Source organism: Vipera ursinii (genome assembly GCF_947247035.1).
Source record: "Vipera ursinii genome assembly, chromosome: Z".
Taxonomy (NCBI): Eukaryota; Metazoa; Chordata; class Lepidosauria; order Squamata; family Viperidae; genus Vipera; species Vipera ursinii.
The window spans coordinates 40,879,242-40,894,003 of NC_139517.1; the positions used below are offsets into that span (position 1 = coordinate 40,879,242).

General features: G+C 40.2%; 2 protein-coding genes across 2 annotated transcripts in view; one reads left to right on the forward strand and one right to left on the reverse strand.

Moving 5' to 3' along the window:
- The window catches only part of LOC310649453 (formin-like protein 1), a 103,640-nt gene extending 97,244 nt beyond the window's left edge, over window positions 1-6,396 (forward strand). The window contains exons 25-27 of the mRNA XM_083377861.1: window positions 1,222-1,320; window positions 1,505-1,613; window positions 3,755-6,396. Coding sequence (XP_083233987.1) covers window positions 1,222-1,320; window positions 1,505-1,613; window positions 3,755-3,858 — 312 coding nt within the window. The 3' untranslated portion in view covers window positions 3,859-6,396. The remainder of the gene's footprint in view (window positions 1-1,221; window positions 1,321-1,504; window positions 1,614-3,754) is intronic.
- A 3,484-nt stretch (window positions 6,397-9,880) lies between these two features.
- MAP3K14 (mitogen-activated protein kinase kinase kinase 14) overlaps window positions 9,881-14,762 on the reverse strand; it is a 52,764-nt gene continuing 47,882 nt past the window's right edge. Inside the window, exon 16 of the mRNA XM_083378512.1 lies at window positions 9,881-14,498. Within this exon, the coding sequence (XP_083234638.1) occupies window positions 14,334-14,498 (165 nt within the window). The 3' untranslated portion in view covers window positions 9,881-14,333. The remainder of the gene's footprint in view (window positions 14,499-14,762) is intronic.

Sequence of the window (14,762 nt, forward strand, 5' to 3'; positions counted from 1 at the left end):
TGCAGGGATACAAAACAACCTCGTGGTAAAGGACTATTTATTGATGATATTCATAGAAAATTGCATGAATGTAACTGTAGTTTATAAGCAAGGGTGTTAAAAATAGTTTCTTCCAATAATAGCAGCTCATTCTTACGTCTTAATTCCTTCTAATATTAAAAAAGAAAGTTTCTGCATATTAGTATGCATGCATATTTGAGAAGTTTATACATTAAAAGAAATGTAACAATTACACACTTCTCATAACTCTAACAAGCTTCTTTCATTAACAGGTTGAGTGAAGCTCTAGGATCTGAAGAAGAGAGTAATACATGGCCCATGCAAAACTATGTCCTTAATGTCTTGGCAAAATAAATTCATTGGAGGACCTCCTTGGCTCATCTTACTATGAATAATAGATTTTGGTTCCACTCTATGAAAGCAAATTGACCACAATCTGATAGATTGGGTTCTCTCAAAAACAGCCTTACATATTTTAGGCATCAATAAATCTTAGCAGAATTCAAGTAGAGGGTCTGGAATTTGATATTCAGTCAGATAGGGCAAACATATCCCATCTTTATTATACATAGAATCACCCCACATCCTGGACTCACCCTAGCTATTTTTGAATGCTTCCAATAGGAAGATATTTAGTGCGGCCTTAATCAATGCATTAATATCATGGTAACAACTGAAAGCTATTTCAACCTCCTAAAAATGGTCCTTGCTTAACAGTCACTTGTTCAGCAACTGCTCAGCTTATGGCACTGAACAAGTGGTATTTATGACCAGTGCTTGCCGTTTTAGCTGTTGCAGCATCCTCACAGTCACATGATCTCAATCCAGGGGCCAGACAACCAGCTGACAATTACATCACAGTTTCTTGTGGTTATGTGATTGCCACTTGCAAGTTTCACAGCCAGCTTCTGAAAACGAAGTCAGTGGAGAAGCCAGGAGGGAAGGTCACAAATGGCAACCATGTGATATCAAGATAATTTCAAAGAAAAAAAAAGCAGGGTGTGCAAAGGAGGAATGGGCCATAATCTTTGTTGAGGGGAAAACATCTCATTGTATAATAAATCAGTGTTTCTCAACCATGACAATTTTAAGATGTGTGAACTTCAATTCCCAGAATTCCTCATCAGCAAAGTTACTAAGGTTGAAAAACAATGGTCTAGTTGAGATATCCATGTTTGCTTAATAGGATTGTTATTTTTTTCTCATCCCACTAATATAAAGAAAGCAGAGGAAGATATCCAAATGTGGAAGAAGCAAGAAGCAGCAGCCAAAGAAGAGGAGTCAATTTCCCCTGGCAAGGAGGAACAGGCAGTACCTAAGGTAAGGGTTAAGATTTCCTCATCCTTTCCTTGTTTTCCAAAATGTACAACATATCTTCTCCATAAGTGGACTTACTTCCTATACATCACTGTTGGGTGAGCTTTACAGACATCTTCACTTTCATCATGATACATGGGTAACCATAGCAACAATTTCTCTTCCTTAACAATCTCCCACCCATAAGGCCAAGCGACAACAGATGGACCTCATAGCTGAGCTGAAGAAAAAGCAGATGGTGAAGGAGCCTCTCATTTATGAAGAGAAGGATGGCGCCATTGAAGACATTATTTCAGGTGAGAAGGGAAATTGACAGATTTATCAAAAAATTCTGAAATCTCTGCAGATCCTCCCTAGAGGCCCAAACATGAAGTGAGAACTGCTCAGAATCCTATTGACTGGGAAAACTGATCCTTTGTGACCTACAAATAATTTGTTCCAAGTTACTGTTGCTCTTTAGATACTGTTGCTTTCTTTTGGAAAAGCAAATGAGGTGTAGCAATATTTTTCATTGCATGGGTACTGTTGAGGATCTTTCTGTTTATCTCTGGGTAGCAATAAGCTGGCATATGTTACTTCTTTGGGTCCCTACCACATTTGTTGAGAAGCTAGCATTCTGTAGCACATTTCTAAGATCCATTTAAAGTGCCCACTTAATTTTTCTTATTGCAAATGTGAACTATATTTTTTCTTACAGTTTTATCCTGCCAAATCCCAATTAATAATAGCAGGGAATAACAATGAAATAGATACTTATTGATTACAAGCCATGCCTTGTCTGAATTTCTTTTCTTCAGGGGTGGGTGGGGTAATATGCTCAAAGCACTATCAAAACATTAAACTATTTAAACTGATCAATAGAAACGCAGAAAGACTGTGGGGGCAAAAGTAATAAGTATCTCTACTTCTGTAATCCCAATTCATGCCTAAATCTGGATTTATCTTCTCTGGCAAATTTGTATAGATTAGTAGAACCAAGCTATACATGGATTCGTGATTTGAAGCTCTGTGGGACTTTAAAGGAAGTTTCTGACGCTAGCTATTCATTTCCTTCTGACTTTTTTGACTTGTTTCTCTTTTGCCCTTCTTAAGCCTTATCACTTCTTTTGGAAGTCATGTTCATTTGCTTTTACTAACTCCTGCAAGATACCACGCTCAATTTAGATAATACCAATATCTTTCTCCTGCCTTGGATTCTCAAAGAATACATCCATCGTGCAAACAGGGAATTTGGAGATTAATATTGTGTCACGGCATCAGCATCTAGCCAAATGTGCTAATTTCAGAAACTGAGGAGGTCAGCCTTAATTGTTTGATTTATATTCCACCTCTTTCAGGAACTCAGAATGGTATCCACAATGCTCCTGCTTCCTATTTTTTCTCCACAGCAGCAACCTGTTAGTATTGGATGGGGAACATCTGGTAAAATGAGGTTGTCGCTAAACTGAGAAGCCTGGGAGGAAAAAAACAAGCCTGGGTAATCACTTAGATATCATTGCCAAGGAAAGTGCACGGACTCAACCAATAGCTCATTCAAAGGCATCTTAACCTTGAATATGACATGGGGAGTTGGGGGTTGGATGGCTGTGGAGACTCTCTAAGAGAAAGCAGGTAGCCTTTCCCTAGATACCTTTTGTAGTAAGTAGAGTAATGCAACTTACTATCAAGGCATATTTCTTTGTACAACCCATTCTTTCACTTGCCTACTGCTTTTCCTTTCTTTTTTCCCCTTTTTCCTTTTCTTTCCTCCCTGAACTGTCCTTTTTTAGCTTTGAAAACTATTCCTTTTACTGCTCGGACGGGGAAACGTTCATCTCGCCTCTTCTGCGATGCCAGCTTCAATGAAGAAAGCCCACTGTAACTTGTGGCTTTAGGTAACATTGGTCAGCAGCAGGAGCTGAATTTATTTGGGGGAAGGTTTATGGCAGATACCAATTAGCATGGCAGATTAACTCTTTCCAACAGCAAGAAAATTTTCTAAATCTATTTGGAGCACCTATCCTCATTGAGTCTGGCAGAATGGCCCCAAAAGGACCCTCTTTTTTATCCTCAAATTCTCATCTGACAGGAAAATTACATGATGAGCATCATGACTGGAGATTTAATCTCCCCATTATATCCATCTTGCTTTCCGAAGTAAAGAGCTAAAAACAAGTACTTTTATGATACGTGCTTATTTTTAATTTGTACTGAAATTTTAGTGTCTGATGCAAAGATGTAGGGTTTCTCTAAAGTATTCTTGGCAATAGCCAATTTTTTGATACTCTTAACAAAACTTTAAAGCTGGAATCCCAACATTTTTTCGAACATAGTGAATACTGAGAAGCAAGTAAAATAATTTCTTTCATATTTATTGAAGATGTTCTGTGGGGTTTTTTATGGTTGGGTGGAGAATATGTACTTTCCAAAGCCATAATTGAGTTTTCTTTCATGGCAGGTCTACGAATCCAGCCATACCGACGGGGGGACACTGGTCGGCACAGTGGCAAAAAACGGGCCACTGGGCAGACTCTTCAGGTGACCTCCGAGATCTCACTGTGACAGCCTTGAATGAGAACAAGCTAAATAAGCCTTGGTTTGCTGGGTGAAGCAAGGACTCAGGCCTGGACCAAAGACTTTTCCCTCCAAGGAATAAAGGGACTCAGGCCAGAATGACTGTCCTCTCCCCTCCCCCACATATACACTCACTTATAACCTTTGCACATGTAAGTCCTGCTGGCTACATTGCCCACTGGATCAACAACATTGCTTCATCTAATAAGCAACAATCATCTTGGCCACATTTGATTGACCTACCATGACAGCAGTCAGCAGGATGGGGAGACTCAGATCTCTAACACAGGGACAGCCACTGGTGCTAGAAAACTCCACCACCAAATCACAAGAAGCATCTTCAATCTCCAAAAACTTTTGTGGCTGCTGCTGCCTCTGCAGAAGAAGAAAGCAATTTGATCCAGATCCTTTCCCTCCTGCTTTCTTTTATATCCAACTATTCTTGTTTCTTTATCTAAGGCATTCATTCTATTTCAGTTCTTCAGTTCCTCTTCTATACTAGAGGCAAGGTGGGAGAGGATTGTCTGTTTTCCTTCAAGTGTCACAAAAAATTGTGCTTGTCTAAGTACTGATGTGGTTGTAAGGATGATTACTTCCTGAGAAAGTGTAACCTCAGGATCATTTAAGCCATTATAGCATAGCAAAACAGGGCTAATTAGTAAATCCAAGCTATTTGAGTGGAGCAAACACCATGTATACAATAGCATTCTGTTCTAGCATTTTTTACATTTTTTTCTGCAAAGGTGCTGCATTAATTTCATCACTTTAGAATCTAAACCATATTCAGCATTCTGATATGGAATGAGTTGGCTTCAGTGGCCTATAACCTTTTCTTTTTGCAAAATCTCACTTTTGGTCCTGGCCACATATGGCCCTGTTGCTTCCTTAAGAGTTATGAATATATGACAAGTTCTTAGAGTTGTGAAAAGAAAAATGAGGGAAGAACAGGAATCATGGGGGGTTTTTTTGTCCTTTTTATACATTTTCATACTATCTACGTCTGCCCCATATTGTGATCTATATTTCACATTCTACTACATGTCAACTGTAACTGCATGACTGTTGCATCCAATGTAATTAGAAACCCATTGAAAACAATGTTGCTCTTCTCTTGCTCCCTCTAGCAAATAGTTTCCTATGATTATATATTCCTCTAGAATATTTAGTGAGTTCAGCATCCTTTTCTAGCACAACAATCAGTCTAGGGAGTTAATCTGGTCAGTTGAACAGCATCTCAGGATTTAGCAAAAGTTTGGCACTTTCAAAAACTACTCATTCTTCTGAGTGTTGGTGACAATCACACTGGTTATGGGAATTGCTGTTCTTTTTCTTGCCACATGGTGTCATTCTTCTGTGGCTGAACACTTCTTTCTTCCGGGTTGCTGCAAGTATATATTACCTATAATATATTATCTCCCCACTTCCAACCTTCAGATGTATATTATTAGGAGCTTTACTACAAGAGACAGAAAAATATAGAGTGAAGGTGACAGTAATTAGATAACTCAGGAGATCTTTAATAAAGATTTAATCCATCATTACAATGCATAGTTCTAATTCTATACTGAGATTTTACAACTGTTAGTTCATCTGAAGGATACCACATCCTAATCCAATTGCATGTTTCCCCACTTGCCGGAAGCTTGGGGAATGGGGTTAACTCATGAAAAATGCTTTCCCCCCCCTGCTTTTGTAGCTCCATTGTACAGGCAACAGACAATACATCTTACTTCCTCTCCCAAATCAAGCCAGTTTTTATGGATTCTAGCTTTCCCTTCATTTACTGAGGGAGAACAGATTATATTCTCTAAAGTATGTAGAGGGGAAAAGCAACTTGCCCATGCCCCTCTTTTTCGGGTGGGTGGGTGTGGAGGAGGCATGGGTTACAATAACTTCATTTTGTATAATTGGACTCCCTCTGGAGCACTTTAAGCCTGATGCAAAGTTGCACTTTTGTTTTCCCTCTCAAACTCCAGCATGCAATAACATATTGCAATAGCTACCTATTTCAGGAGAGATTAGATATGCATGGACTACAAATTTGTTCAGTCTCAACTTGGATGAAACCAAATCCTCAACTGCCTTTAGCAATATATGGCCAGGTCCCTATTGTCCATCCAAAACCTGTTGTAGACTAGGTATGCTTAGAAGTCCAGTTTTAGGCTACCATCGCTTTCCCCATAATTTAAGAAAAACTAAAATTATCACAGCAAATGCTCAGAATAGCACAATTCTTTATGCCATGTCTGGGAGCAAAGGGAAAGGTGGGAGGAATGGTTAGAAAAACAATTGAATGTGGAACTTAATTGTTTTCTTAAGATGCCTTGAATCCTGTAGATGAGCCACAATGCTCTACATGACTTGTATACATTATTTTTATATATGGTGTGTGAATTGCATTTAACCCAAAGCAAGTTAACAAATGAGAAAATATAATACATGTGTTGTAACAATGAAAATTATGTTCTTGTTTGGGAAGCACACTGGAAGACAGGAAATATTCAAAATTGCAAGAAATCCCTCAAAGAGGAAGCAATACAAGTTGCAATAATATCAGGGTGTCCACAGATGCATCCTATGATCACAAACTCATAGAAGCTCAGAACTCTAGTCAAGACGTGGGATAAGCAAAGGAGCTTACACTACCCAACTGGTACACTTAAACTTACTTGCCCTGTCTGGTTTGTAAATAATGACTTTTCATAACCGAAGCTAGTCTTCTAAGGCAGGGCTTTTCAACCAGTGGTACGCGTACCACTAGTGGTACGCAAGCACCTGGCTGGAGGTACGCAGGGTCGCCTTCCTCCCCCCCGCTTCCCCCCTCCTCCCCCCCCAGCTCCTCTCCTTCCCAGCTCACTTGCTGCTGGAAAGCATGCTGCTTGGCAGTGGCCTGCAGGAACCCTACAGAGGGCGCGCACAGGCGCAGAGTGAGGCCCCGCCCTCCCCAGGGAATTGCTGTGCAGCAACCAGATTGACTTCTGATTGGTGCTTCTTCAGGCACACATGGCCGGGAAGGTGCGTCGGAGTCCCAGGTACCTATAAGGCGATCAGCCTGCTCCTCCCCCATCACCCGCCAGCTCCGGGAGAGGACAGCGCGAGCGTCTCACCGGCTGCCAAACCCTGCCTTTCGAGCAGGAGCGGCTATCAAGCCCCGGGCTTGACAAACCACCGAGGGGGGGATCCGTGCAGCAACCCGGCTACCTGGCCTGCCAGCCACTCGTTGCTCCGCCGATCAGCTGGGTGGCTGAGACTCTGGATTTGAGCCACGGACCAAAGAACACTGCTGATCAGCTGGGAGGCTGGGACTCCAGATCCAACGATAGGGCTTGAGAGCCGCTCCTGCTCAAAAGCACCGGCGCTCCCAGCTGACTGGCGCCATGAGAGAAGGTTGCCGATGCTCCTGGCTGTTTGGCAGTGGCGGGGCCGCCCACCGGGACTTCCAGCTGTCTGGTGGAAGTCCCAGCCTCCCAGCTGATCAGTGGTGTTCTCCTCTGGTCGGCTCAAATCCAGAGTCTCAGCCAGGCAGGAGCCTGGGATCAGTATTTCTGAGAGTGACTTCTGAGTGCAGCTTAGCTGATTCTGGGCTCCTGCCTGGCTCACTTAGCAAGCAGCCTCTTTTCCACAAGCAAGTGAGCTGGGCAGAAGCCCGGGATCAGCTGAGTCGCGCTCAGAAATTGAACTCAGAAACGCTAATCCCGGGCTGCTACCCAGCTCACTTAGCAAGCAGCCTCTTTTCTGCAAGCAAGTGAGCTGGGGAGGAGCCCAGGCAACACCGGAGCTTGCGGCTTTTCTGCAGCACAGACCCTAGGGCTGCTTCATTCCCACTAAGCCTCTCACAGGACCCGGGCTGACTGCACTGGTGAGAAACGCAGCACTTCTTTTTCTGCAGCAGTGGAGTGCAGGCGTCGCTTGGGAAAGACTCTACGAGACGGGCCTTTGCAGCTGGTTCCCCTTCTATTGTATATATTGGAGGTTTGAAAGGCAAGCTATTCCCAGGGCGTAAAAGTAGAATCCAAACAGTGAGAGTGACGCAGCTCTCCGACTCTGCTTCAGGCTAAACTCAAAGTTGGGTCCAGAGATTACTTCGCCCGAAGGGTGACTTGGTGGCGATGCGGGTTTGTTTCCTTTGGAGGAGGGAGAAAAGCGTCACTCTCTTCCTTCGGATAGGTGCAAATGTAACTTAACAATGGTAGCAATGCGGCCAGAAATGGGTATCTCTTGACAGCGCTGGGAAGAGCTATGGGAAGAATGATGTACACGGAGAGGATTGGGGAACCTGGCTCAAATGCTGGGCTCCGGGAGGGGAAAAATGACTGGGAGAAGTAGTCAGTTCGTAATGTACATGCCTGAAAACAGGAGGTGAACTGGTGACATCTCCACCCTGCCTGTGTGCGCGCGCAGAGGCTGAGGTGCAGGCGCTCTCTGCCTTTGTGTGTGAACAGGCAGGACTGTGATGTCAGTGGTTTTACTTTGCCCGGCTGCTCTGTGTGGATGAGAATGCACCGCTACCTACCAAAACCAGGCTGCAATCTGGGTGGCGTATCACAGGACGGAGGGAGGGAAGGAGGGAGGGAGAGACAAAGTGGGAGAGAAGGAAAGGAAAGAAAGAAGGAAGGGACAATGGGAGAGATGGAAGGCACCCATCCCAGTCCCACTCCCTTCCACCAGACCCACGGATTCCCCCCCACACACACAGGCACCCCACCAGCTGAGTGATGACCTGGCCATTGATCACATGACCCTGGGACACTGAATGTTATAAGTATGAATCAGTTGTCAAGCATCTGAATGTAAATCACATGACCCTGGGGATGCTGCAACAGTCATAAGTGAAAAATGGTCATAATTCACTTTTCAGTGCCATTGTAACTTCGAACAATCACTAAGCGAATTGTTGTAAGTCGAGGACTACTTGTACTTTATCATTTTTTCCTCTTTTTTTTTGGTCAAGTTTTTGACACCTTCCTGGGTGACTGACTGATGGTACTCGCATATTGCCTTATCCTAAAAGTGGTACAATGGGTGAAAAGGTTGAAAAGCCCTGTTCTACGGTGTCATATCTTCTAGATGTTGTGATTAAGAAAAACTATCCAAGTGAACAGTATAAGTATCAATTTTACCACTGACAGCACAAAACTGCCACCTCATTCATTCTCACCTAGAGTTCACAGGCTATTTACCTTTCCCTGCCCCAAAGAATAAAACCATTAATTTAAATGGTTTGTAAAAGGTGTTGCAACTTAAGTTAAAATGCAGATGACTATATCCATGCACTTTTTCTCACCAGATGTAGTTTGCCTTTCAGAATGTGTTTTCAACTTCCCAGATTAGCCAAGGAACACATTTTTGTACTGCAAGCATATCTGATAGTTGTTAATCCATGACAGATTCAGAATGATTTCCCTCTGAAATCAGTACTACATGTCGGATAGATAAATTGGTCTGATCAGTTTCAGAAATCAAATGTTTGAGAGACTAACCTAGGGGTCTTCAAACTTGGCCCATTTATGACTTGTGGACTTCAACTCTGGGAGTTGAAGTCCACAAGTCATAAAAGGGTCAAGTCTGAAGACCCCTGGACTAACCACTGCTGGAATACCACACTTCTGCTTATATAACTAGTAGACTCTAGTCTCAGCCTCCCCTACTATCGTGTGATTAAAATATATACAGTACTCTAAATTTTAAGGTCAGGTTTCTACCACACTATACCAAAATGCTTTGAATGTACATGAATGCGCCATCATTTTATCTGATTTATAAACCCATATGTGTTACAGACTTAAGGTGACTTTCATCCATTTTATCCCAACAGCCACCTTGGGCTGGGCTAACAGCAAATGGCTGACCTGAAGATACCACTTAAATATCCATTAAGAAGTATTCAAGTATCCATGGATGAACTTGGGACTTTAAGCTGTTCAAGCTAGTCATTCTCACAATATTTTAAAGCCCTCCCTCTTATTGCATTGTAGGACTTGAATTAAAGATAAACCTCGAATTGGATAAAATGCAATGTGCAAGGGAATGAAGAAATGCCAGCACTTTGAGTTCAAATTTTCAGCTGCACATGGGTAAAGATAGCCTTTCTATTGTTTTGGCAAAAGAAAGGCTTGTCAAACTCATTCACAAAGCTAATCCTTCAGCAGCCCTCCTGATAATGGCTGTTTCCCAGCTTTCCCCATAATTGGCAAACATTTTATTCCCATTTTTTATTCCAAATTACAAATCAATTGTAAGTTGTATGAATTACAATTTAAGATGTGGAAAATGAAATTTTTCTTCAAAAGACAAATATTTATCAATGTTGGGCATTAATTTTTTATGAAGCAATCGCTACGGTAAAGGACAGTAGACACCCCTTGTCATTAGCATGATTTATGGCCTTCCCAAATAAATCATTGTGGGAGACAGTATGATTTTGGTATGTGATGGGACTGTCACATCTGCCCCATTGTATGCTTCTGTTGCAAATTCATAAACTACACTTGGTTATTACTGAGTCATTGATATCCACCCACCCTTAGCCAAAATTCCAAAGAAAAGAGGAACAGTAGAAAAATAGTGAAATAAATAGATGCCACCAAAATATGAGCTAGAGGCACTGTGATTTAATTTCCTTGATTGAAAAAGGTATATTTAGCCTTCACACACTTTACAAAGTTAAAAAGCAGTATGAGTTACTCTTAATCTTCACAGAATCACAGACAACATATATTGTGCTTATATGACATGATTATACAGTTAATAAGATTTATTTTTCTGGACTGAAAACAGCACACTGAACCATAAACTACCGTAATACAGCTAATACAGGTCTTCAGAAAACACTAGACTAAATATAGCTGGCAAATTTGTGGTTCAGTGCATCACATGAACATAGTAAGTGATTTTCATTTAAAATCTATCTGTATGTTCTTATTTTCCCCTCTTTCCCCCCTCCATTAAAATATATTTTAAGTTGAAAACAACAAAATGAACACTTTCAATTGAAGTTTCAAGAACACAGTTTAGAAGCATCTTTAGGCCACTCTAATTACTATCCTGGGTTTGGCAAAAGGAACTCCAATCTAAAGAGCTGTTACAAATAATCCTTTCATTCTATTCATTTTAAAAAGCTTTGTGGCATTTCTGGAGCGGAGGGAAAAGTATCCAAGATAGAGAGTCTGTAATGCTGTGGCTTTCTAGCATTCCATCTGTTGGCTTTTTCAAAATCAATATAATCTCAACATTGAAAAAAACGGACAGACTTTGCAAGCAAATTAGTTACTTAACAGTTTGAACAATGGAAGCAAGAAAATTAATAAATTCTCCACACAGAAAGCTAATAATATTTTAGCCGAAACTCATATAATGCTCCTAAATACTATGAACAAATTGTTTTCATCATTTGCTCAATATGCCATTGTGGCTTGACTTGATGCTACAGAGAGTTAATTTATATATATCACACTATAAAAGAACACACGTGCAGATCTATGATCCATGAGCTCAGTTGGTATGAGCTCACTATCACTAACTTATCACAATTGCAAATCTGACAAAAAAACTTCTTACTTTATACCAAAGAACAAAACAAATGGAGAAAGCATGCATGATGATGATGAAAAAAAATATTGTGCTTTTCTGTATATTAATCTAGATCCCCATTTCTTGAGTTAGGGTCCGCTACTTCCTTTGCAGGAAGCAATGTGCTGCAAGTAGATTAACTGGGGAGGCAAAGACCCCTGGATTACAATCACAGGTACTTAAGATATCAAGATAAACATTCAGATTTTTCAAAATGTGAAGATTGGTTACTCCCCTGATGCATATAGATACTTCATATTGCTATGTTTCTTTCTTTTGATTGGATCATAAATCATCCATTCCTGCAAATTAAGAAGTTGCTTAAAATAGTCAAGATTTCCACAGCACACTGACTGAGAAAGCTATATAATCTACAGAGGGCAATTTGCACTTTTTTTAAGGTTATCTCCAGTTAGGAACTAGGTGATTGGCTCTGCAGCCATTTTCTTCTCCATAATTTTTTTAAACAGTTCCAACTTGAAATTAGGTGACAACTAAAAATAGAATTTACTCGTCTATCCACATATATTAGAACTACATTCTTTCACATGAACTCTTACCTATTGAGAGAATACAGTACAATATGATTCTACAGACTACAGTCCCAAACCACAGTACTTACAAATTAAGTTTTCAATGGCAAAATTAGAGGCTGCTTGCCCTTTTCATCCAGCCACTCTGGTCCTGAGGAGATATTTTAATATAGCTTCTCCCAATTATTGTGGCAATTTTTTGAACCACAAATTCCGTAAGTTCATTAGGTTACCGAATTGCAAAAGCAATGATTCCAATTCTGAACAGCATTTAATTTTGCAAAGAATTAAATTTAATAACAATTATATGAATGTCAGACAACTGAAGTCACATACAATCAAAAACACTCACTGGTCTATTTCAGCTTTCTGTTGTACCAACTGGGAAGATATTGCTGTTTAAAGCATAACTATGATCAAATTAGCAGGATATTCAAGCAAGATTTCAAATGCAGTACAGTACAGCTTTTAACAGACTCTTGCCAATTAAGGAATAACCTATTATTAAGGCACAACTTTAAGCTTCTAGAAAATAATCTACTTGTTTAGAATTACAGTAGATTTAGGAGCCAGTGAAAGTAGCAACAAATTTTATTATCCAACAGTAAAGTCAAGTTAGAAATGAAGACATTGTTTAACTCTGATGTGAAATGAGACATTTACAAGGAGAAAGATTATAGAATTTACAGTTGCTATATGGCCAATTTTTTGTAATTTACACATTAACTCTACCTGCCTAGGAATTACATTTGAAAAGATGGATTGAAAAGATGCTGCCCTCCAGAATTTGCTTGGTGAAGAAGTATGCATGTTTGGAAAACAGAAGTATGAAATCTTGAAAATTTAGTTGGAATTTAGTCACTGAAAATCAGGCTGGTCTATTGCTCTCAAACCCAAATGTTATTTTCTTTGAGAGAGAGGAATAAAAATCAGGCACGTTTTTAAATCCTCTCCACCCCATTTTTATTTGTGAATTGGACTTATCTTTTCTATATAACTTCAAAGTTCATTCAAAAGCAATTATGGGTGAACACACTTCAGATGTAATTCAGAACATGCCAGATGAGGTTTTGTGAATGAGGTATCTTTGCACCTATTCTTCTTACACCCCTAGTCCAATGATATTCATTTACGTGACCAGAGTTTTCTTCCCACAAAATCTACCACAGCATAATAAAATCAATCTGGTCAACTAAAAGCAAGACTAATAACACTACAAGGACTTGCCAAATCTATCTCAAGTTTAAATTTTTGCTTCAAACTATCGTTGCATAGATGGAATCTAATCTCTATGAGCATTTACACTGTAGTAAGCCTTGTTGCATTCAAAAGGGCTTATTTCTTATGTCATAAACAGTAATAGATTGATGTAATTCTCATTTACGATTATAAAAAAATTAAAAAATTAATGCCTTCTTGAAAAGTATGATTTGTTTAATCTTAAAAAACTATCTGTATTCCGACCGGTAGTTTAAAACTCTGATAAACGTGTAATTCAGCTCTATAAAACAGATGTGTCCAATGTTTATTAATCTATCTAAGATATTAACAGGAAGAAAATGAATTACTATATAGTTTCTATGTGAGTGATAAAATTATTGCTTCTGCAGAGATATGTTAGTTATTCACTCATCAAGGTAAAGGTAAAGGTTCCCCCGCACATGCGTGCTAGTCGTTTCCAACTCTAGGGGCCGGTGCTCATCTCAGTTTCAAAGCCGAAGAGCCAGCGCTTGTCCGAGGACATCTCCGTGGTCATGTGGCCAGCATGACTAGACGCCAAAGGCACATGGGACACTGTTACCTTCCCAACATAGTGGTCCCTATTTTTCTACTTGTATTTTTACGTGCTTTCGAACTGCTAGGTTGGCAAAAGCTGGGACGAGTAACAGGTGCTCACTCTGCTACGCGGCACTCGGGTTTCGACCCGCCAAACTGCCGACCTTCTGATCGACAAGCTCAGCATCCTAACCCGAGCCACCACATCCCTTATTCACTCATTACACACTGGCTATTATATTTGGAGGTCATACATTCCTCCGTGGAATTCAAAAGCTCAGACTGTAAAAAGGCAAGTTAAAAGATGACCAAAAAATATCACTTTAATTAGGATAGTCCTTGATAGTGGGATAAAGGAATCACAGCAACTTATGTTCCTCCAAGCTTCTAAGGTTGATTTTGTTAAATGCAGCTCTACATAGAAGTTCATCTCACAACACCTTCCATAGGCACTGGATGAGGCAAACAAGCAAATAAGGAACCTATAATCTCCTTTAGCAGCCAGCTATCACCAACAACTTTCTGCTTTGATCCTTCTGCAAAGTCACATTTGTTGAATATAAGATGTGAGGAGGAAAAAAGGCCTTACAGCCGCTTCTCTAACTGACCATGTTTGACCCTCCACTTCCAGCCAGAACTGCAATCAGGAGCCAAAGTGCACTGAAGTTCAATGCCTGAATCAGGGACCTCCATATCACAAGGAACAGGATCACCTTCTTTTGTGAAGAAGCTGAATGCAGAGGCTGGTATCTAAGAAAACAAAACAAAATAAAAAAGCAAGTAAAGGAAACCCACTCTACTTACAGGTTCATATTATTGGCAATCCTAAATAATACCTGTATAAATCTGTCAAATCACTCTCTGAACCTAGCAGCTCCTGTTTTGTGACCCTTGGCATGCCTCTGGACTTTTACAATACTTGGATTTAAGGATGAAATCATGTGCAGTGTTTAAATATAAGTGCATAACAAATAAAAAATATGAATAAATTGGCATTTAAAATCTTTCACAGTA